The 24,965-nt window shown below is 40.5% G+C and overlaps 1 protein-coding gene across 2 annotated transcripts; it reads left to right on the top strand.

The window, feature by feature from the left end:
* The first annotated feature begins 670 nt into the window (after nucleotides 1-670).
* Nucleotides 671-24,957, top strand: ALAS2 (5'-aminolevulinate synthase 2). Of its 2 annotated transcripts, XM_045995678.1 has the most exons (10): nucleotides 671-860; nucleotides 1,528-1,650; nucleotides 2,494-2,601; nucleotides 5,387-5,609; nucleotides 6,154-6,338; nucleotides 15,113-15,292; nucleotides 17,737-17,901; nucleotides 18,467-18,735; nucleotides 19,901-20,063; nucleotides 23,868-24,957. In XM_045995678.1, the coding sequence occupies exons 1-10, from the start codon at nucleotides 680-682 to the stop codon at nucleotides 24,029-24,031; spliced, it is 1,761 nt and encodes a 586-aa protein (XP_045851634.1). In that variant the 5' UTR covers nucleotides 671-679; the 3' UTR covers nucleotides 24,032-24,957. The 2 variants fall into 2 exon arrangements, with proteins under 2 accessions (XP_045851634.1, XP_045851632.1); XM_045995676.1 differs by lacking the exon at nucleotides 2,494-2,601 and having other exon boundaries at nucleotides 680-860.
* The last annotated feature ends 8 nt before the right edge of the window (nucleotides 24,958-24,965 follow it).

Below are 24,965 nucleotides of genomic sequence, written 5' to 3'. Positions count from 1 at the left end.
AAAAGCAACAAAATACCAGTCGGGTGGCATATGGCCTGTATGGCTTAGGGCCTGCCCTTTTGTCCTATTTTGTCCTGAATTTTTGTCCTGAATTTTTTGTCCTGGATTTTGTCCTGAATCTACTTAAGCTAGTACCTGTGGCCTCAAGCTCCTTTTCCCTCTGTGGTTGGGCCTGCTCAGTAAACACTTTAAGTCTCAGGAGCCCTGGCCAATGGCATCCATCTGCATTTGCAGGCTGAATATTAACTTGACTGAGGCTAACATTCTTAGAAAGACTTTTTAGCCTTAAGTATTAACTTAAGAGTTAGTGGGCTATCAGCTCTCATCCTGCTGCATACAATCACACTTCAGTAATCTTCATCATCACAGAAGGGGTCAGCAGCAGAGTCTGAATGAGAATTTAGGCTTTCTGACCTTCAGTTGGAACTCTTTCCTTTACCCCATTGTCTAATGGTCATTGTCTCATTTCTTCCTCCCTGATGTCCTACCAGTACATTTTGATATTGGGAAAAGTTCTTACCATGGAAGGACAATAGGGGCATCTCTGGAGAGAGCAGTGTGCATTGGGTGGGAAGCTAAAGGCAAAGGATCAAACACAGGAATGACCCTTGGCTTTTGGCCAGGGCTTCATGATGGATTCTTATCTCTTCCAAATCTTGTTCAGGACTTCGGGCTCCAGATGGTAGCAGCAGCCATGTTGCTACAGTGCTGTCCAGTCCTTGCCCGGGGCCACACAGGCCCCCTGCGCAAGATGCTTAAGAGTCACCAGTTCCTGTTTGGTATTGGACGCTGTCCTATCCTGGCCACCCAAGGACCAACCTGTTCTCAAATCCACCTTAAGGCAACCAAGGCTGGAGGAGGTAAGAAGTTTCTGGCAAATGGGGGAGAATGTCTGGGGTCCTGGAAACAAAGTTCCAAGTCATACTGGCCATCACTGCCTAATAAATGAGAAGGTTCATGTGAAAAGTGTCAAGGCTAAATGAGATGGCCCCAAAACACACCAGGGTTCCAACTTCTGCCAATATCTCTCAAGAGTCTCACTCTCATGCCCCTTACACTCTCTATACTCCAGTCATGCTGATACAACTTAAAATTGCCTGATCAACTCTATAATCTCAAGCTTTTGTGTCTTTGCTCCTGTCAAATGACCCTCATATTTACCCTTTACCAGAGTATCTCATACTTCTCATGCAACACTTAACTAGGGCATCATCTCCTCTGTGAAGCTTGTCTAAACCTCTAGGCTGTTCAATTCCAATTCTGGGTCATGTCCCCTCCCTCTTTTAGACTTCCATAGCCCATGTCCTCCCTCGTATCCCAACATTGTTCATAATATATCTTCGGTGTATGCCATTTCTGCCCATCTAGAAGCTCCCCTAGCACAGGGACCAGACTCATCCATTCCATTTCTATATCTCTATCATAGTCTGAGAAAGAGCTTTGGGCTACAGTAGGTCTTAGTAATCATTGTTAAACTAAACTTATGGCTAGAAATGCACTGCCACTTACTCTCTTACCTTTGCATAGACTCTCCATCTTGGGCCAAGAGCCACTGTCCCTTTATGCTGTCAGAACTCCAAGATGGGAAGAGCAAGATTGTGCAGAAGGCAGCTCCAGAAGTCCAGGAGGATGTGAAGATTTTCAAGACAGGTTGGAGTCAAGTGCCACCTTACCCAGGCTCTACTCCTAATGCTTGAATTCACTTCATTACAGTCCTGAGCTAGGCTAATTAATCCTACATCAGCTAGTATACATCTCATGATGGGAAGTCTAGTCATTCCCAAGGGGACCATGGTAGGTAATAGCTTAGCCAGTGCACTGAAGTGTACCCTCCCCAACACACATACATGTATAGGCTATTGTAACTTTACACCATTAGTTTAAAAGGATCCCTCTAAAGTTCTACCTCCTCTCTCCCAAGTGGCTAAATTGATCCCAACAGTCTGGGCTCCCACATTTAAGCAATACCACTATACAACAATCTGGATTTGCATGAAAGAGTAAGTGTTGAAAGCAGGTACATCTTTTAGAAGGGTATGAAGCCCCAGGTCAACTCAATTGGTGAAGACTATTCAAGATTATCACACTTGAAATATGACCACACTGTTGACATTTTTCATAGGCCCTTTTGGGATATCATTAAAGGTGAAAATTTCAAATTTGAATTTTAATGACATTCAGAAAAGAAGAACAAGGTACACTGCCCTGCATATATCTCCCAAGTACAAAATTCAGAATGGCTGCCCCAGTTACTTTACCCAAGGGAAAATTCTAACGGGGAAAATGTAGCATCTTATGGAAGGTGTCCTGACACAGACATTTCCACTTTGGGAGATGAGTAGGGGCTCACTTGACAGATTATTTCTGCTCTCCGTAGTCTTCTATACTTCATAAGCTTAAATTTTCATGTTGTATTGAGTTTAAAGAAGACAGAACACACTTTCTTTTTTCTCTCCCTTCTCTTCATGGCCAATGAATCTCACTTTCTGTCAGACCTGCCCAGATCCCTGGCCTCAACCAGCTTGAGAAAGCCATTCCCCAATCCCCAGGAGCCAGACCTAATTTCAGAGGTCACACACCTGGTTCAGAACAACATGGTTGGTGAGTTTGTTGAAGTGGAAATAAAGGGGGGTTGCAATGTGGAAGGAGTCCTCAAGGAGCTTCTGAAACAGTAGAGGAATGGCAAAGAAGTGCTTTAGAATGAAAGGGAATCTGGGTTTAAATTTTAATGCTGGCACTTGCTGGATCAATGTGTTTTGGCAAGTAAGTCACTTCCCTCTGGTGAAATTTTAATGCTTGCCCCAGCAGGTTAACATGAGGAAGAAATAAAATTAGATTTATGGAAGTGTTTCTAGCTGTTCTGAGCCTTCATTTAATACTAAGTTTATTCCTATTATTTCTTCTCCATGCTTCCCTCAAAAATTCATCCTTTACAGACAGCCTTTTCCCCTTTCTTGTATGTGTTTATATTCAGTTTTCATAATGGAATTTGGCTTTTTTTCAATATAAAAGGAAAATGATTCATTGTATTTTTCAACAGATATAGGAACATATAAAGAGGGAAATTTAAATCACACAGAGTTCCACCATCCACCATTAACTATTTATATTTTCTTCTGGATATTTTTCCATAACTAACCACACACACATACACACACCTCCTATGCTTCCCTCCACACACATGTTTTTATGAGAAATGTGATTTTATTCTATTGGTTTTGTTACCTTCCTTTGTTTACCTAACAATATATCATGGGCATCTTTCCCTGTCCCTAAGCATAGAGATGTATAGTAATTATTAATGTTGAAGTTTGTTTTGTAGCATGGATGCAGCATCATTCAGTTAATCAAGCATCTATAATTCGGGTTATTTTTTTCTTGTGCTTTACTCTTGTTTATAGTGTATGTTGGTTTTACATACATCAAAAATAACATATAGTATTATAGACCCAGTATGAATATATTAGAGATTATTTAGCTACTCCCCTGTTGAGTTGCTTCCAACTTTTCCTATTACAAACAGTGGTGCAACAAACAATATTCGATGTACCTTTTCATGCACACAGGTCAGTTTTTTTTTCCTCTAGGAAAGCATTAATAGGTGAAAATTCTTAGGGTGTAAGGTTGTGTACATTTTCAATATAATAAATATTGCTAATTAGCCCTCCAAAGTCATGTACCAGTTATCAAAGACAGTCTCCATATTCTCACACCCTCTCTAGGACTTGATATTATCAAACTTCTAAATCTTTATCAGTATCAGTGAAAATTTTATTTTGCAGTTTGGTTTTCCTTCATTAAACATCTTCTACATTTATTGACTTTTCTGTTTATATTCTTTGCCCATTTTTCTACTGGGTCAACAAGTTTTCATAAGTTTTCAGAGGTTTTTGTTGTTGTTCTTAGCTTTTTTTGTGTTTTGTTTTATTTTTTAGAGAGAGAACTGGGGTGGGGTCAGCAGGAGAAGGAGAATCTTAAGCAGGAGCCTGATTTGGGGTTCAATCTCACAACCCTGAGATCATGACCTGAGCCAAAATCAAGAGTCAGACACTGGGGAGCCTGGGTGGCTCAGTGTGTTAAGCCTCTGCCTTTGGTTCAGGTCATGATCTCAGGGTCCTGGGACTGAGCCCTGCATCAGGCTCTCTGCTCAGCAGGGAGCCTGCTTCCCCCTTTCTCTCTGCCTGCCTCTCTACCTACTTGTGATCTCTCTCTCTCTCAAATAAATAAATAAAATCTTAAAAAAAAAGTGGCAGACGCTTAACCAACTAACTCACCAGGCACATCAATTGTTCAGAGGTTTTTTTAAAAAATTAGTTCTGGATATCAATCATTTTTTCTTTTAAAAATGCTGCAAATATTTCTCTAGGTATGCCAGTATTTGCATTTAAAAACTCTTGATACATATTTCCAAACACCCCTGCAGCAAAGATATTACCAGTTTATATCCCTACCACATAACTTGTCTTCTGTAATGATCATGATTTCTGTCTCACGTATAGAGTTCTAGAGTTTAACAAGTCCTTTGGCATACATTATTTCCCAAAAACATATCCCAAAAACAGTATTGCTCCATTTTGCAGTAAACAGCGGTTTTAAAAGTAAACCCTAGGTCACATGCTAGTAGGTCACTTACTTGCTGTATAACCTTGGTTAAGTTACCTAACCTATCTACGCCTCCATTTCCTCATCTGTAAAATGGAGATACTAATAATACTTTCCACATAGGGTCATTGTGAGGACTACAAGAAATAATATTTATAAAGTTCCCAAGATAAGGCATTACATGTAATAGGTGCTCATTAAATATTGGTTATAATAATAGAATTAAATATTAGCTACTACTACTACTATAATTACAGTAATACTACTATGCACCAAACATTAGTTCAGCTACATGACGTTCTGTTTGTCATCAAATGCTCACAATTCTCCAAGAAGGTATTATTAGCCCCATTCTACATACGAGGAAATTAAAACTAAGTGAAAGGATTCATGACTTGCTCAATGTCACATAACTAGGAAGTGACAGAGCAATACCTAGAAACCAGATCTGTTGATACTCTTTCCACTGAAACTAGAAGTAGTGATTTCAGCAAGAATGATACCACAATAACTTTAGAAAAAGAGAGGAGGCCTTACCAGGGGTGGGAAGCCAGAGTGAATGTATGAATAATTTACTGAGTGAATGAGCAAGTGAGAAAGCAAAGGGATGATTGAATGAAGTAGTGGAGAGTTACTGTGGCTCAGTAAGTTAATGACTAATCAAATAAATGAATAAATGAAAAGAGAACTGGAGAACTCAAAATCAACAGCACAGATAAAATACGGACTACTCAGGAAGTGATTTAAAAATAAATTATTTTCATCTCCATCTCTACTTCTGCAGGAAACCATGTTTTTGGTTATGACCAGTTTTTCAGGCATAAGATCATGGAGAAGAAACAGGACCACACCTACCGTGTGTTCAAGACCGTAAACCGCTGGGCTGATGCATACCCCTTTGCCCAACACTTCTCTGAGGCATCTATGGCCTCAAAGGATGTGTCTGTCTGGTGTAGTAATGACTACCTAGGCATGAGCCGGCACCCTCAGGTTTTGCAAGCTACACAGTGAGTAGTAAGATCTGGGGCATGAGTTGTGGGGACACAAACAGAGAAGAATAAAAGCCACACATGGAAGGGAAAGGCAGAGCTGGCAATAGAAACCTACCACCTACCACCCCTTTTGTACATGGTCTTCCAGCATATCTAATCCTCATATATAAACCATGTCAGTCAACAAACCGTAATTTCCAAACTCTTGATTGTCCAGTTCTATGGAAAAGATGGAAGACCAAGCAATTTCCATGAGCTCTTACTCTGGGGACAGAATGAGTATTGTCAGAGATACTGTGTGACCTCCTCTAGAATGTCTTAGAGCTGTTCAAATTCAACCCAGCTTCTCCCCCAATCCCTGAGTGCCATCAGCCTGAGGAGGACCCACGTATCCTCATTGTCTCCATCCTGCCCCCTACTTGATTATATAGAACACAACTCATATAGGATCACTAAGTAAACACTGACCTCCATCATTGAAGAGAAACCTTCCCAGTTCCTCAGTGCCTGAAAAGGGTTTTTCCCTCTCCATGTTTTTCCTCTGTTTTCTTCTGGCCAGGGAGACCCTGCAGCGTCATGGAGCTGGAGCTGGTGGTACCCGCAACATTTCAGGTACCAGTAAGTTTCATGTGGAGCTGGAGCAGGAGCTGGCTGAACTGCACCAAAAAGATGCAGCCCTGCTCTTCTCTTCCTGTTTTGTGGCCAATGACTCTACTCTCTTCACCCTAGCAAAGATCCTGCCAGGTAAGTTCTGTTCAGGGTTGGTATCTTGAACTACAGCATGCAGTCTCACTGCCTTCATCATCTTTTCCTTCTATTCTTAGTTCACTTGATCTCATTGCTCTTCCTTCTTACCCACTTTACATATCCTCAACACTGGATGATTACATCTCTCTCATTTCTCTCCTTCTTCAGTTAGGCTGAAGAATACTACTGAGGAAAATTGCCCAAACTCACAAAAGTGTAACACCATAAATTTATCACCTCTCCCCACAACTCACCTGGGCTCCAAACACCCATAAATAGTTATTTTATGTCCCTATATTAGCTTTTTTCCAAATATTCTTTTCTTTTAAAACCTGTGACTATCTCCTTCTTTACTATTAGCAAATAACTTCACATCTCATATCACAAAGAAAACAGAAGCCATCAGACAGAAACCCTTTAAGATATCAAACCTACAAAAACTTATCTGATTTTTCACCTATACTTATTTCATTCTTTCCTTTTATAATTTGAAGGTGCATCTCTTCTGCCTAAAGTCAATCCCTTCCCTCTATAGTGGATCCCATCTGGACCTGATCTTCCCAATCTCCCAATCCCTAGCTAATAATGTCCTTAATTCATATGCCTGTTGTCATTCCATCACATCCCCAACCATGGATGAATATAACTCTCCACCTTCTCCATGTCAATCCTAAGTGCATTTAATTACTCAGGTGGGTGCCACTAAAATTTCATGGTCCCCAACCTTTACCAGGTCCTCTATGCTATCTAGCAATCCTGTTTCCAAAGTCAGCCTTCCAAATCTCCAGGGCAGTTTTGCAAACCCCCATTCTTCCCAGCCTTCTCACCCTTCCACCTTACCCTCAACCATAGCAGATAACTCCACTTCCTTCCTCACTGAAAATAGAAGTCCTCAAGTAGCAATGTCCTCAGATCCTTGATGCAAACTACCTACAAATTCACAAACATCCCCACACATCCTCTCTTCACCTTTTCTCTCCTGTCACAATGAAAGAGGTGCCCTTCTTTTTGTTAACTAATCCCTTTGCTGGTGCTCTGTGTCGCAGTCCCCTCTGCCTCCTCAGGAACCTTGATCTATCACTTCCTTCTTTCCTTGTGTCTTCAGCCTCTCCTCTTTAGACAGGTTAAAGGGTTAAAGTCTCTTTTATCTTAAAAAAAAAAAGGTCCTCTCATCACTCTCTAACTACTGCCCTATCTCTCTCCTTCCTATAACAAAAAACTGTTTGAGAGAAGTCTCCACACTTGCTATTTACTTCCTTACTTCCTATTGATTCTTCAGCACACTGTAAACATTCCCACTACCTCCAGAAACTTTTGCTGAGAGCACACATAACCCCAATTAAATCCAACCTCTTTGGGAATTTTTCAGTGAACATCCTCCTCAACCATTAGAATTAAACTTCTTTCCATTTCAACTGCCATTATTCTAGCCTAGATAAATATCATTTTCTTTTTTTAAGATTTTATTTATTTATTTGAGAAAGTGAGCAGGAGATAAAGAACACAGGTGGGGAGGGGCAGAGGGAGAGGGAAAAGCAGACTCCCTGATGATCAGAGAGCCTGATACCGGGCTCAATCCTGAGACTCCAACATCATGATTTGAGCCGAAGGCAGACAACCAACTGAGCCACCCAGGCACCCCCAACATCATTTTCTTGATTTCACTCTTGACCTCCTATATTCTATTCTTCACAGCAGTCAGAATAATGTTTTTTTTAATGCAAACCTATCTTTCGTACCCCCTTCCCAAAACTTAATATATCCCCATTGCCCTTAGGAACAAACCCAAAATTTTTATCATGGTTTCCAAAGCCCTCAAAAATGTAGCTTTTAGCCTCATCTTTGATACCCCTTGTCTCACTCTTTCATTCAGTAATATATTCATTTGCTCACTTATTTATCAGTAATTTGTGTATCCATCCATTCACTCAGTGAATGTTTACTTAGCATCTACTGGGTACTTAGACCTGTACTGGGTACCAGAGATAGAAAGATAAAACATGTGATTCCTTTTAGTTTTGTTGATTATTCCCTTCACTATGTAGAAGCCTTTTTATTTTGATGAAGTCCCAATGGTTTGTTTTTGCTTTTGTTTCTCTTGCTTCAGGAGACAAATCTAGTAGGAAGTTGCTATACCCTATGTCAAAGAAGTTACTGCCTATGTTCTCCTCTAGGATTTTTATGGCTTCAGGTCTCACATTTAGGTCTTTAATCCGTTTTGAATTTATTTTTGTGTATGGTGTAAGAAAATTGTTCAGTTCATTCTTTTGCATGTCGTCCAGTTTTCCTAACATCATTTGTTGAAAGTCTGGTTTTTCCCCCCATTGGATATCCTATCCTGCTTTGTTGAAGATTAATTGACCATACAGTGGTGGGATCATTTCTGGGTTTTCTATTCTGTTCCATCAATCTGTGTGTCTATTTTTCTGCCTGTGCCATACTGCTTTGATCACCACAGCTTTGTAATCTAACTTGAAGTCCAGAATTGTAATGCCTTCAGCTTTGGTTTTCTTTTTTCAAGGTTGCTTTGGCTATTCAAGGTCTTTTGTGGTTCCATACACATTTGAGGATTGTTTGTTCTAACTCTGTGAAAAATGCTGTTGATATTTTGATAGGGATTGCATTGAATGTATAGGTTGCTTTGGGTAGCATAGACATCTTAACAATATTTTTTCTTCCAATATTTGGGCATGGAATGTCTTTCCATATTTTTGTGTCATCTTCAATTTCTTCTATCAGTGTTTTATAGTATTCAGAGTACAGGTCTTTCACCTCTTTGGTTAGGTTTATTCCTGGGATTCTTATTGTTTCTGGTACAATTATAAATGAGACGGATTCCTTAATTTCTCTCTCTGCTGCTTGATTATTAGTGTATAGAAATGCAACAGATTTCTGTACATTTATGTGTCCTGTGACTTTACTGAATTCAGTTAACAGTTCTAGCAATTTTGGGGTGGAGTCTTTGGGTTTTCTACATAGAACATCATGTCATGTGAAAATCATGGAAATTCCACTTCTTCCCTACTGATTTGGATTCCTTTTATTTCATCTTGTTGTCTGAGTGCTAAGGACTTCCAGCACTATGTTAAATAACAGTGGTGAGAGTAGACATCCCTGTCTTATTCCTGACCATACAGGAAAAGCTCTCAGTTTTTCCTCATTGAGGATGATACTGCCTGTGGGTTATTCATGTATGGCCTTTATTATGTTGAGAGATGTTCCCTCTAAACCTACTTTGTTGATAGTTCCTATCATGAATGGATGTCGTACTTTGTCAAATACTTTTTCTGCATCTATTGAGATGATCACTTGGTTCTTTTCATTTCTTTTATTAATGTGGTGTATCACATTGATTGACTTACTGAAGCACCCTCGCAAACCAGGAACAAATTCCACTTGATCATAGTGAATGATTTTTTAAAATACATTGTTGGAATTGGTTTGCTGATATTTCATTGAGAATTTTTCCGACTATGTTCATGAGGGATATTGGCCTGTAATTCTCTTTTTTAGTGGAGTCTTTATTTGGTTTTGATATCAGAGTAATGCTGGTCTCATAGAATGAATTTGGAAGCTTTCCTTCCTTTTCAATTTTTTGGAATAGTTTGAGAAGAGTAAAAATTAACTCTTCTTTAAATGTTTGGTAGAACTTACCTATGAAGCTATCTGGCACCGGACCTTTCTTTGTTGGGAGTTCTTTTATTACTGATTCAATTTCATTGCTGGTTATTCGTTTGTTCAAGTTTTCTATTTCTTCCTGTTTCAGTGTTGATAGTTTATAATCAACAAAAGTAAAAGGCAATCTATGAAATGAAGAAGATATTTGCAAATGACATATCTGATAAAGAGTTAGTATCAAAAATACATAAAGAACTTACAAAACTCAACACCCAAAAAACTAATAATTCAATTTAAAAATGGACAGAAGACATGAATAGACATTTTTCCAAAGACGATGTACAGATGGCCAGCAGACATATAAAAACGCGCTCAGCATCACAGATCATCAGGAAAATACAAATAAAAACTACAAATAACATCTTTCATGAACGTGTGTTTGTAAACTTATGTGTAGAAGTGGATGGGAATAGCAGTGTCTTTAACTCAAACTACACTGTGTATAATGCATCTTTCAAGGAACATCTTCTTTCACTAAGATATAAGTGTTTGTAAAGGTATTTGTAGAAGCATATGGAAATAGCCATGTGCTTAACTCACTGGAACTACACTGTATTATGCATGCTTCAAATAACATCTTCTTACATTAACAACAATAAAAATGCATGATTCCTGCTTTCAGGAAACTCCCAGTCTACTTTCCTTCATGGCAGGTCCTCTAGGAAGTCATACCTGATTTCCTCAGTTAGAAGTGACAACTTACTCTAATGAAAGGCCACAGTTCCTTGATGTCTGTGCAATTTTGGGGGAGCCAAGAATCAATTCCTTCCACCAATTTCCCACCTCCACCTGCTCTACCACTTTTGTTCAGTGAAAATCCCTGCATTCCTCAGGCCCTAGAGAAAGGTCTTCCCCTCTGTAGGCTTTAGTTTCCTTACTTATAACGGTTAAGGAGCTGGACTCCATGTTCACTAGTGTTCCATTCTGCTCTGACATGCCATGAATGTAAGAGTCAAATGGAAAATCTTTTTTTTTTTTTGACGTTTCCCCCCTTTATTTTAGTTCAGAAAGTGTTAAAGTGTTTCAACGGAATATGTTCAAGGAGATAGTTGAGTTTTCTGTTTCAGTTGTCCAGGCAAATACACAGTGAGTTTCACTTTGTATGATGATTTCTTGGATGTTGGTTTATTTTTTTTTATTTTTTTAAAATATTTTATTTATTTGACAGAGAGAAATCACAACTAGGCAGAGAGGCAGGCAGAGAGAGAGGAGGAAGCAGGCTCCCTGCGGAGCAGAGAGCCCGATGTGGGGCTCGATCCCAGGACCCTGGGATCATGACCTGAGCCGAAGGCAGAGGCTTTAACCCACTGAGCCACCCAGGTGCCCCGGATGTTGGTTTGTTTCTTTAATTTAGCAGAAAGTTTTGAGATTGCTTTTTCCAAAAATAATAATATCTGCATTGATTCCATCTTTGAAATCTGAATTCATGTTCTCATCTCACATATATTGATATCCTATGCTCTTTATCCTCTCGTTAAATCAGTTTCTGACATTGAGACTCGACCAAAGATGGCAATTGGCTTTCTGGGAAAAAATGAATTCCAGGGAATGGTGTCTTCATTGTTCTTAAATTTTCTTTTGGTTAGTGTCAGCTCAGCCAAAGTTGCCAAATTCTCTCTTAAAATAATCATATCTATATCAAATAACATTAATAAACCACTTTAAAGGTAAAGAATTGTGATTTTTAAAAAGATAAAGTTAGGAGTCTCATAAAATTTAAATTTTCTTACTGTTTGTTTGTTTTTTGAAAATGGACAATTCTTGTTTTTCCTAACATTCAAGAAAATTGAAAGCCTGGAAATAACTTTCAGAATTTAACTCCCTAAAATGTTTAATTTGAATTAACTGTACAATTTTCCATAGACATTCTTGTTAGCTTATTAACTTATCTTTAACATTTGTTAAAGATTAATTAATTGTATCTTTAAATGAATTTTAGGAGCTGTAGATCATGAGCTTTTTTAGTGTCTGCATCACATATTAAGGTTAAGCACCCCTTTTCCACACACTTAACTGAAATGTCACGGGCCAATGACATTTCTCAACACAGTTTAGTTCTATTAAAAACTAATTGTAATTAAAATAGACAGTTCTAAACCTCCAGCCTTGTGGATGAGTCAGAAGATGAGTAATGATCTGTGGTAGGGAAGGTTCTTTCTCCACCAAATCTGCTGCTCTGACTCCTATGCTCCTATATGCCCACGAAGAAACTCTTCACTAAGACAAAGACAGAAATGGCCAGCGACAGGCCCTGAAAGGGAATTAAATGCACACTGATTTGCAAGAATAGAGTACGGAAAAAGGAGACTATCCAGGGGTGAGATGTAGGGAAACAGTTGTGGGAATGACCTACATGAAACTTTAAAAACTTCCCACACTGGCTTTCAAAACCCATGACAAAGGTGGCCTTTGTTTGAATCTACTTGATAGATAGCTCTCTAAAGGTAGTTTATATGAAGTTCTATCTAGCAAAAGGAATGTGATTTTGGAGAATCTAGATTTCATCCCATTATGGGAATAACATTATAGTTTACTGTTTACCTGTTAGAGGGTTCTGAGACTACCTCAATATATATGTAAAGCTTTACTGACTGACAGGACACAATAGCTGTGCTAACATTGCTGGAAACTGGCTTTGTATAGCTTTAAAGAGGGGCAGTATAAGTCATATTTGATGAGATTTTTTTGTTGTTGGTTTGGTGAACCTCTTAGCCATCTTGTTCGACATTGTTTGGGATTTGGAAGGCTAGGACCTAGGGACAGCATCTGAATACAAATACTTGAGGCTGACATTTTAGACCTTCTAGTTAATAATTTGAATGCTTGCATCACTGATGAAGGCATGATCTTTGTAGAGAGACTATTCTGAGGTCAAATATTTTCCCAGTATCCTTTGGCAAGAAACTCTGAGACTGGGGAGGGAGTTTGTGGGAGAAGAAATGGAAATTTTTTTTCCCTAACATCACATGCTTTTTTAAAATTTATTTTCAGCCTAACAGTGTTCATTGTTTTTGCACCACACCCAGTGCTCCATGCAGTACGTGCCCTCCCTATTACCCACCACCTGGTTCCTCAACCTCCCACCCACCCCACCGCCGCCCCTTCAAAACCCTCTGGTTGTTTTTCAGAGTCCATAGTCTCTCATGGTTCATCTCCCCTTCCAGTTTCCCTCAACTCTCTCTCCTCTCCATCTCCCCATGTCCACCGTGTTCTTTGTTATGCTCCACAAATAAGTGAGACCATATGATACTTGACTCTCTCTGCTTGACTTATTTCACTCAGCATAATCTCTTCCAGTCCCGTCCATGTTGCTACAAAAGTTGGGTATTCATCCTTTCTGATGGAGGCATAATACTCCATTGTGTATATGGACCACATCTTCCTTATCCATTCATCCGTTGAAGGGCATCTTGGTTCTTTCCACAGTTTGGCGACCGTGGCCATTGCTGCTATAAACATTGGGGTACAGATGGCTCTTCTTTTCACTACATCTGTATCTTTGGGGTAAATACCCAGCAGTGCAATGGCAGGGTCATAGGGAAGCTCTATTCTTAATTTCTTCAGGAATCTCCACAGTTCTCCAAAGTGGCTGCACCAACTTGCATTCCCACCAACAGTAGAAGAGGGTTCCCCTTTCTCCACATCCTCTCCAACACACGTTGTTTCCTGTCTTGCTAATTTTGGCCATTCTAACTGGTGTCAGATGGTATCTCAATGTAGCTTTAATTTGAATCTCCCTGATGGGTAGTGATGATGAACATTTTTTCATGTGTCTGATAGCCATTTGTATGTCTTCATTGGAGAAGTGTCTGTTCATATCTTCTGCCCATTTTTTGATATGATTATCTGTTTTGTGTGTGTTGAGTTTGAGGAGTTCTTTATAGATCCTGGATATCAACCTTTTGTCTGTATTGTCATTTGCAAATATCTTCTCCCATTCCGTGGGTTGCCTTTTTGTTTTGTTGACTGTTTCCTTTGCTGTGCAGAAGCTTTTGATCTTGATGAAGTACCAAAAGTTCATTTTCACTTTTGTTTCCTTGGCCTTTGGAGACATATCTTGAAAGAAGTTGCTGTGGCTGATATCGAAGAGGTTACTGCCTATGTTCTCCTCTAGGATTCTGATGGATTCCTGTCTCATGTTGAGGTCTTTTATCCATTTCGAGTTTATCTTTGTGTATGGTGTAAGAGAATGGTCGAGTTTCATTCTTCTACATATCACTGTCCAGTTTTCCCAGCACCATTTATTGAAGAGACTGTCTTTTTTCCATTGTATATTTTTTCCTGTTGTGTCAAAGATTATTTGACCATAGAGTTGAGGGTCCATATCTGAGCTCTCCACTCTGTTCCACTGGTCAATTTGTCTGTTTTTATGCCAGAACCATGCTGTCTTGGTGATCACAGCTTTGTAGTAAAGCTTGAAATTGGGTAACGTGATGCCACCAGTTTTGTTTTTGTTTTTCAAAATTTCCTTAGCAATTCGGGGTCTCTTCTGATTCCATACAAATTTTAAGATTATTTGCTCCAGCTCTTTGAAAAATACTGGTGGAATTTTGATCAGAATGGCATTAAAAGTGTAGATTGCTCTAGGCAGTATAGACATTTTAACAATATTTATTCTTCCAATCCAAGAGCATGGAACAGTCTTGCATCTTTTTGTGTCTTCTGGAAAATCTTTTAAGTATCCATCCTGTAACTATAAGCAGAGGGATGCTTCCTAGAAGAGGTGGGATTTCATCTAGATCAGGAAGAAACTATTATCAGTCCAAGTCAACAAGTCTAGTCCCATTCCCTTGAATAAACTCTTTTCCAAGGCTTGATCTTATGTATCTGGGACTAGGAACCTAAACCCTGTCAAAAAAACTCTAGAGCTTCTTGGGAATTTAAATTTCCTCCACCCCAAGATAGTGTCAGATCAGGCTTAGAAATGACTGAAGGGAAGTGTGTAGAGGTCAGAATTTCAAGGGAGGAAGAGGTGTCACAAAGGCTTCAGAGGAGAGGGAAGCAGACAGAGTCTTCAAAGGGAGGATGGCCAGCTCTCTGCCAAGCAGAAATACTGGAACAGAAGCTTAAGGAATATGTATCTGGTTCTTCAGGGTGTGAGATTTACTCAGATGCAGGCAATCACGCTTCAATGATCCAAGGTATTCGTAACAGTGGAGCAGCCAAGTTTGTCTTCAGGCACAATGACCCTGACCACCTGAAGAAACTTCTAAAGGAGTCCAACCTTAAGACACCCAAAATTGTGGCCTTTGAGACTGTTCACTCCATGGATGGTATGTATTTCATAAAAACCATGATAACAATGATAATAACTGACATGTATAGAGTTTGTTTATATGCCAAGCAAAATATTAGTATTTTTAACTTAATCTTCACAAGAATTCCATAAGGCAGGTGCTATTATTATTTCTATTTATTTACGTGAGGAGACTGAGACACAAACAAGTCAAGTAACTTGCCCAAGGTCATACAACTGGTAAATGCCAAAGGCAGCTATTATACTGATCTTACAGATTAAGAAACTGAAGTTCAGAAGCAGCACCCAACTTGTCTTGGTCGACTCAGTAAATTGGTGCCAAAGTATTTGTACCCTAGAACATTCCAATCTGTACCTTAGAACATATGATTCCAATTCCTCCAACTCCAATTCCTTCACACAACACTCCCTCCATTAGAAATGATGTGTGGGCGCCTGGGTGGCTCTGTGGGTTGAGCCTCTGCCTTTGGCTCAGGTCATGATCTCAGGGTCCTGGGATCAAGCCCCACATCAAGCTCTCTGCTCAGCAGGGAGCCTGCTTCCCCTTTCTCTCTCTGCCTGCCTCTGCTTACTTGTGATCTCTCTCTGTGACAAATAAATAAATAAAATCTTAAAAAAAAAAAGAAATGATGTGCAAATCAATCATTCTAGTGCCTGGTTTCTGCAATGAAAAATTTTAATTTTTTTTAATTTTTTAAAAAGATTTTATTTATTTATTTGACAGACAAAGATCACAAGTAGGCAGAGAGGCAGGCAGAGAGAGAGGAGGAAGCAGGCTCCCTGCTGAGCAGAGAGCCCAATGCAGGGCTGGATTCCAGGACCCCGGGATTATGACCTGAGCCAAAGGCAGAGGCAGAGGCACCCCTGCAATGAAAAATTTTTAAAAACACCGGGAGTTTTTTCGGGATCCAGTATGAAGCATTGGAATCAAAACATCTTTTCAAGTGAGAGACACCTGGGTTCAAATCCTACCTCTGGCACTTACTCACTCTATGATCTTCAACTCCTTGAGCTTCAGTTTTCCCCAACATAAAATATCTGGTTTTAAGAATTAGAGACAATAGAAGTCATTCCATTTATTATAATCTAAGTAAATATCATAATAGTGAAAACCATGTTGTGATCATTCTACTTCCTTACATTTACAAATGAATGTCTCCTTATTTTATTGGTAGACAGTACTTAAACTATCAATTCTAGGGCGAAATTTCTTCCATTGAAATGATGCTTGAGCTATCTCTCTCTTTGTCTCAAGCTCCACCTCCAGTGATTTTTGCCCCTCATGTTATCTTGGGTTGCTCACATTCTTTAATCCTGGTTTGGAGCCCCTATTTCCACCTGAAGAATTTTATTCTGTATTCCAACTCCCTACACCTCAGCATTTTTCAGATGGGGATTGACAGTAGGTATGAGTTCTTGTATATGCAGAGTTGCCAAAAAGGCCACATATGAGATTCACAGCCATTTGAAGACCTTATAAACATCTATCAGCATAGAAGACATCTAGAATAGCACAGGAAAATGGTAAATCTGTATGAAAAATGGTGAGGAGTGAACAGAATACTTCTAATTCTCTTTCATTCAATCCATTGAGACTGAGCCTGTGGGAGGGTTCCCTCAGGTAACAATATTGACAGAGATGAGAGAGAAATGCCCTCTTACAGAGACACAGAAAAGACAGGGGCACAAAGAAACTCAGAAAGAGACACAAGGTACAGGGAAACAAGTCTGAACCAAAGGGACAGTCACAGATGTAGACACAAAGGGACAAAAACAGTGAGAAAGAGAAGTGATGGAAGGAAGGGAGGAAGGGGGGTAAGGAAGAGAGAAAAAAAAAGAGAGGAAGGAAAAGGAGAGAGAAAAACAAAAGCAGAGACAGAAAAAATGGAGACATAGAAATAACAATGGAAAGGGCTACAGAAAAAAAAAGGGGGGTGGATAGTGACAGAGAACCAGGAAGATAGAAACAGGGAGGACCAGTGCAGTATAAAGATATTGACAAGGCTTCCAAAAGTACCTGCCTGAGGGGATGAATTGAATTTGAAATCAGGACTGCATTAACCTGGAGCAAAAAGTTGCATTTTTAAATTTATTAAAACAAAGGCATCATATGGGCTAGTGCCAATCCTAAGTGGAAATACACAAACTTGGGGGATGGGTAGGAAGCAAAGAGAGGCTGGAAAATGGCTTGAACAAGAGGACAGATATTGTCAAAAGTAAAAATAGGAAAACAGAAAGGCAAGGCTTAATTACAAACTAGGGAAAATGCACACACACAAACGCCTTGAGTGGGCATGAGGTGGATGCAGTAAACATAAGGAGGTTTGAAATAGCCCCAAGTGATTACGCACACCCTTTACCTTTCCCAGCCCAAAGTAGCTATAGGTCACAAATTCCACACTGGAGATGGGGCTGGGGAAAGGTTGTGATCTCCTACCTCTATTTCTTGGCTTTTCTCAGGTGCCATCTGTCCCCTTGAGGAGTTATGTGATGTGGCCCACCAGTATGGGGCTCTGACCTTCGTGGATGAGGTTCATGCTGTAGGACTATATGGGTCCCGGGGTGCTGGGATTGGGGAGCGTGATGGAATTATGTACAAGATTGACATTGTCTCTGGAACTCTTGGTGAGTGAGTGCCTTGGGATGCCCTTATATATAAACCAGAAAGGAGGCCCCTGCAAGACCTTTACCTCCCCCCTCCCCAAAGCTGTAGAAGTTATTTGGGTAAAATTCATAGCCTCAGGCTACGGAACTCCTGAATTCCCTCTGTCCACTCCTACCCCACTGCAGAGTTGCTGAGAAAGTCTGGGATGGTTTTTTGAGAAGAACCCTAAGCAGGGCCAACTAGCCAAGTTTAAGTCAGTACCTGGAGAGCCATGGTTCTAAATTCCTCCCCCACTCCATCCCCAAGCTTCATCTTAGTTCCACTTTTGGGCCTAAGCAGCTAAAGGTCCCCACCCAGCTACTGCCTATCTAGTCACTGCATGTTGCGGCCTTGAAAGTCCTACCTCAAAGCAGCAGAGTTATCAGCTGTCTGTCTTGTCATGGACAAGAGAGATAAGCAGAGGCCTGGGACAAGAGTCTGGAACTCCAGCTTCTGTGCCCATCCTTGTGTTATCTGGACATGATCCTGTTCCTCTAAAAAGACTAATTATGGGCTCTGTCATATCCTACTCCTCATTGTCTCCAGGCAAGGCCTTTGGCTGTGTGGGTGGCTACATCGCCAGCACCCATGACTTGGTGGACATGGTGCGCTCCTATGCTGCCGGCTTCATCTTTACCACTTCACTGCCTCCGATGGTGCTCTCTGGGGCTTTGGAATCTGTGAGGCTACTCAAGGGAGAGGAGGGCCAAGCCCTGAGACGAGCCCACCAGCGCAATGTCAAGCACATGCGCCAACTACTAATGGACAGGGGCCTTCCTGTCATCCCCTGCCCCAGCCACATCATCCCCATCCGGGTGAGAGCTCCCCCCCCCCACCCCCGGCAACTATTGCCCTACCCACTTATCTCTTCTGGGAACCTTCCCAGACCCAGCAAACCAACACCTGCTACTCTTATCAATCTTTTACTTTCCTGTTAACTACCCTTCTTATTTTGAGCTATGTTACCCTTTTTGAAAAATTATCAGCTATTCTGGATTAGTCATCTCTTTTTTTTTGCATTAACTATTATCTCATGATTATTAGACCGTCCTGACTCTCACAATATTGGGTACCCATGACCTATAATTCAGTATTTTTGGAACTGGATCAAGACCATTATTGGGTCAAATCAGTTTAGTAAGTTATGACTGGTATTAAAAATTTAAAAAAAAAATAGAATTGAAAGTGTCGGCATACATCACACATGGAGAAGGTAGTATTTTGTGAGAAATGTTTCAGTTCTATATATGTATATATGCACACATATATGTATGTGTGTATGTATAATATGGACATGATGTGAAACATATTTCTTAGTAGGATTTTAAGTAAAACTCAGAAAACAGAAAGTCAAAAACCATGGGACAAAGTGCTATTTTGGATTTCCAACCATGTTTGTTTACTGCCTTAGAAAATGAACTGCTACTTTTTATTTTTTTCACTCCTTCTTTTTTAAATAACATCTATTTGTGTGTGTCAGTATGTCAGGGTGTGGTAAGGACACTTTTTTGTGATGTTTTATGGACGAGAAAGAAATAGTCACTGCCTGGGCTAAGCCAATATTCTTTTAGGGGGATATTGGGAAATATTGGGGAAATTGGGAAAGGCTATTTTTGAAATTTTTTTTTAAAATTAAGCCAATGACAGCATCCCAGAGATAGCTTGGTGAGTTCATCTTCTTACCTAGAACCACCCCAAATTAACATACTACCTAGGTAAAACCAGTGTGCTTGCTCTCCAAACAGCTTCAAGACAAGGTACCTACACCTACATTCCAACCCCTTCAAATTTAATTGCTGCCTCTGAGAAACCATGATAGAAATTCTGGAGCTGCCACTAAGCCCCTTGTGGGAAAAAAAAAAAGCCTCTGTCCCAAAATTCAGTGATATTCATTGGTCTGGTTCCCTCCACCTGCTTAATAGAACTAGTGATAGTAGGGCAAGGGTAGCAGATACTGACAGGCTTTTCTCCTGAGCCTAGGTGGGTGATGCAGCACTGAACAGCAAGATCTGTGATCTCCTGCTTTCCAAGCATGGTATCTATGTGCAGGCCATCAACTACCCAACCGTCCCCCGGGGTGAAGAACTGCTACGCCTGGCACCCTCTCCCCACCACAGCCCTCAGATGATGGAAGACTTTGTGCGTAAGTCCTCAATATGGGTGTCTAGAGCACTCTCTTTCCCTTCAGCCCCAGGATCTGAAGAATTTGAGGGAATGAATGTTATTTAATTTAAAAGTATATTTCTAGAACACATTGTGTGCCAGACCCTATACTACGGTAATAAATGGATGAGAAACAGTCCCTAGGCTCTAGTTCAGGTGAGCCGAAGCAGACACAAACAACGACTTTAAGAGGTTATCAAATTTCAACAAAGGCAGTACATCAGAGAGTTGTGGGTGCAGAGAGGAGAGGCCAAACCCAACATGCAGGATTCAAGACAGGCTTCCTAGTGGAGGTGACATGTGAGTGGTATTGAACCAAAAAAAGAAACAGAGTGTGGAAGTGGTGTTCCTTGGGGAAGGAAGAGCATAAAGAAAGGCAAAGAGAATGGTGCAAAGCTGCTTGAGATATATCAAGAATAAACAGGTGTTACTGAAATGTAGGGTAGTAGGAATGGAGTGGAAGAAAGGAGTGCCAGTCTATGAGTCTACAAAGACAACATAAGACAGAGACTGGATTGAGAGATTTGTAGGGCTACTGAATAGCCTGGGTTTTATCCTGAATGATGCCAGTTTAGTCAATTTACCTCAAGTTTACCGGATTCCCATTGAATGCAGTTTTTAGCACATGGTCTGGAATAGAGCAGGTGTTCATTCTAAGTCACTTAGACAAAAGACATACAGGCAGCTGACAGTCTAAAAAAGGAGACAGATATAGACAATACTGGTCCAGTATGATGAGCTCCAGTGCTCTGGGAGCTGGAGGAAGAGTGAGCATTTATGGCCAGAGAAACTAGGAAGCGTGAAGTCAGGAATGCTTTGTGGGTGAAGAAGTCCTTGTGCTGCACCTTGAAGTACATGTGGTACAGTGCAAAGACATTCCAGAATAAGGAAATTCCATGAGCAAGGACCTAGAGATAGGAAAACACAAGACATGCATTGGCAACAGTCATTCTGTTTGCCTGGAGCATAGGTAGTATAAGAGTTCAATGAAGACAAGATAGGTAGGTTCCATTCATTCAAAAACATCAAATAATGTTAGCCAACATCTATTAAGTACTTAACACGTACAAAGCACTGCTCTAAACTCTTTGCATGTATTAACTCATCTAATACACATGCGGCTGAGATGCCATCATCAGCAATTCCTTTTTATATATGTGGAAATTGAGGCACAAAAATATATAGAAACTGGTCCAAGGTCACAAAGCTACTGGATTTGAACTGTGGAGTCTGTCTCTATCACCACAGTCATAACCACTAGGTCTACTGCCTGAGTTAATGATCCAGACTCCTGGACCTTTTGCTCAGTCCTCTCCATTGCTCTGGGCTTCAGTTGTAGAGCCCTCAGTATTCTTGGTTCTCTTGAGTGTCCGTTCATGCTGAGCTTTTGCAGGAAAGAGATATGAGAGGCATTGACCATGACTCCATCAGTCCTTTTAACTCTAGTCAACCCATCCTGAAATCCTGCAAATGGTTGCTAGTCTCTCTCAAATTTTTTTCTATTGCCGATTTTAGAAAACATGTCAATGTAATTTCTTCTAATTTTCCTGCTTCTTTCTTGATCCCTTCTAATCTTGTCCACAGTGACTATCAGAGGGATTTTTCTAAACATATGACTATATACTTCCCTTGCTTAAACCTTTCATGTTTCCTATTTGTCTGGACTAGAGCAGTGGTTTCCAATGTGAGGTATGCAAGATGACCCATTAGGTGAGGGGGCTCATAAGAATTTTATGTTTCTTTTTTATCTTAAAAATGGGAAATTAGGCATTACTGATACTGATCTTTAAAATCTAGACTGACAATGATACACGTGTCCATATATAAAAAAACATATAGATTGGAAACATATGTTAAAATGTTCATACTGATAGAATGTACAGTCCAAAATTTGGAGATCACTGGCCTGTAGAACAGCTGAAGCCCCCTGGCATGGCATTCAGTGCCTCAAACATGGTGAGTTCTATGCTCTCACTTCTTTCCCACATTCATTTTATTTTTTCCAGCTACACTGAGTAACTTAAAATTCCCTTGTTTTGCTCTACTTTCTTACGTGTTTTGCTAATAATGCTCCCTTTTTATTGGAAAGCCCTCCCTCACTCCTTCCTCTGGCTTACTTCCTTTATCTTCTAGACTTAGTCATCCTTTCATTCATTCTTTCAACAAGTATTTATTGAGTACATACTGTTTGCTAGACACTGTTCTAGGTGCTGGGGATCCAGTAGTAAACAAAGCAGACACAAAAATCACTGTCCTTCTGAAGCTTACATTCTAGTGGAAGGAGAAAGTCAAAAAACTTTTAAAAAATAAGCAATGCATATAGCATGGTAGTTTTAAGTGTTATGGAAAAAAATAAAGCAGGGTAAGGGAATAGGAAATGTAGGTGTGGAGGGGCTGGTTTGGAGGAAGGTTGTAGCATTGAGTGTTAAGGGTTGAGATCACTGCAATGACACTTGAGCCAAGCTATGAAGGAGGTGAAAGTTTGCTGGGCAGATATCAAGGGGAAGGTCATCCTAGGCAGAGGGAATAGACTAAGGCAGGGAAGATCCTATTACAGGAGTATTCTTCTACACTTGAGAAACAAAGTAGAGAGGAGTGTGAATGCAGTGGTATAAGCAAAAGGCAAAAACTGAATAGTGAGGGGAAATGTGAGTCCAGATTGTGAAGGAATTTGGCTTTAACTCTGAAATAGATGGTCTTTTGAGGGATTTGAGCAGAGGAGTGACAGAGTTGACTCAGGTTTTAACAGAATTGGTCTGACTTCTATGTTGAGAACAGATAAAGGGAGAATGAGTGAAAGTAGGGATCCATTTGGGGGCTACAAGTAATTACAACAAGTCATTATCCTCTCTTACTTGTAGTATTACAAGTAATTACAACAAGTAATTACTTGTAATACTACAAGTAAGAGAGGATAATGACTCAGACCTGATGATGTTATTAGAGGTGATGAGAAGTGATCTAAATTATGAAGATAAAGTCAATGGTTACTTGCTGATAGATGAGATGTGTGGTTAGAGAGAAAAAGAAAAATAGAAGATGGCTCTAAAATTTTTGGACTAAACAACTAGATTTGCCATCAACTTAGAGATGGATAAGGATAAAACTAGAGTAGACTTGGTGGAAGGTAAAGAGATCAATAGCTCAGCTCTGCTCATGTGAAATTAGAGATGGTGATTAGATACTCAGGTGGAGATACAGAAAGGCAGCTGAATATACAAGTATAGAATTCAGAATACGGGTCTGGGCTAAGATGGAAAGCTCAGAATCATCAGCATATAAATGGTGTTTAAAGCCATGAGACTAAACAAGATCTCCCAGGGAGTAAGCATAAAAACAAAGTCAAGGACAGAGCCCCGCACACACTTGAGACTTTTCCAACAATGGGGTCAGGTTCTCTTCTCTAGGTTCCCCCAGCCTCCAGTACCGGAACACTGCCCACCCGACTCAAAGGTCACAAATGATGACACTGTATGGTTACTGTCACTGTCATCTTCATTAGGCTGTTTCCTGATGATGGATTCACTTCTTGGGTCGCAGCATGTCCTATACTTAGTGGTCCAAGCCAGGATAGTACAGCTTTAAATTATGTCAAATGAGTGCTTCCCAATCGTCTATACATTATTTATAGCACACAATGGAGCAGACAGGAGTTACTTCTGGTTACAAGGTATCATAGAGGTTTGAGGGGATCATTATCTTGGCATATCTGTATCATGACACAGAGGTTAATAAGACCTTGTCTAACCAATTCTTTCCTTCCCCACCCCTGACCACCTTTTAGAGAAGCTGCTGGTAGCCTGGACTGAGGTGGGGCTGCCCCTCCAGGATGTGTCTATGGCTGCCTGCAATTTCTGTCATCGGCCTGTGCACTTTGAGCTCATGAGTGAGTGGGAACGTTCCTACTTTGGGAATATGGGGCCCCAGTATGTCACCACCTATGCCTGAGAAGCCAGCTGCCTCAAAGCCCCACCCCATCTGTACTTCATATGGGACTAAACCTCCTCCTGTCCTCGCTTTGCTGTGTGCCTCTAGCTGACTTCAGTCTGAAAATAAAGAACAAACTGCAGCATTTGTAGTCCTTTGTTAGACAGGAAACTGAATTGTATCTGATCCTTCAGACAAATGGCAGAGCCACAAGGAAACCATAGATCACTTGTTGGTCTGACCAACCCATTTTACTGATAGGGATACTGATCCAGAAAGAGGAAGATGGCAAACAAAAACTACACAGTGAGCTGCATACGAAGAGCTGGGACACTTAGCAGGTTTATTTGAAATGGCTCCTTCCCAATAGTTTCAACAAAAATTAAGGGATTGACTCTTCACTGGTAAACCTGGAAACCCTATACCCATGGCCCCTGAAGCCAGGAGATGGAATCAGCCCTAATTGAACTGCCTGGAAGTAAAAGTAGTTCCTGAAAACTTTGGAGGTATTTTCCAACACACAGAATGGATGGCCTCAATCTGTTATCCTTACCTCTTCATAGCACCCTATAGAAAGGACCTACCAGCTCTATTTTCCAAGGTAGGAAAGATAATTTGGCTATAACGAGCAACTTCTTCAAGGAAATGCTCCCAATCTTTACAGGTCATAGCGCACAGAAAACATTTGCATGGCAAACCTGGGTGAACTAATGATACTACCTCCCTAGGAGGTACTCTCTCCTGACATTTGTGTTCTACCTGTCAACTCCAGGGCCATTTCTTCCCACCCTATAACCCATTTTGTAGCAGCTGTGGGACACACCAGTTGGGAAGCGCTGGTTTAAGGGTATGCAATCCACCTGAGCTTTCTAACACACCAGAGCCACCTCTTTTGCTGATCTAACCTCAGCAGTGTAGGGAACCTTGACAACTCTACAGAGCACATTTATGGTAG

This window comes from Meles meles, chromosome X, assembly GCF_922984935.1.
Source record: "Meles meles chromosome X, mMelMel3.1 paternal haplotype, whole genome shotgun sequence".
Lineage (NCBI taxonomy): Eukaryota > Metazoa > Chordata > Mammalia > Carnivora > Mustelidae > Meles > Meles meles.
The sequence above is the reverse complement of the archived record's forward strand: the minus strand, read 5'-3'. Positions and strand labels throughout refer to the sequence as shown.

Coding starts and splice junctions, on each gene's coding strand:
- ALAS2 (XM_045995678.1), top strand. CDS start 680: ATGGTAGCAGCAGCCATGTTGCTACAGTGCTGTCCAGTCCTTGCCCGG. Junction 18,736..19,900: donor GCCACATCATCCCCATCCGG/GTGAGAGCTCCC, acceptor TCCTGAGCCTAG/GTGGGTGATGCAGCACTGAA. Junction 20,064..23,867: donor GATGATGGAAGACTTTGTGC/GTAAGTCCTCAA, acceptor ACCACCTTTTAG/AGAAGCTGCTGGTAGCCTGG.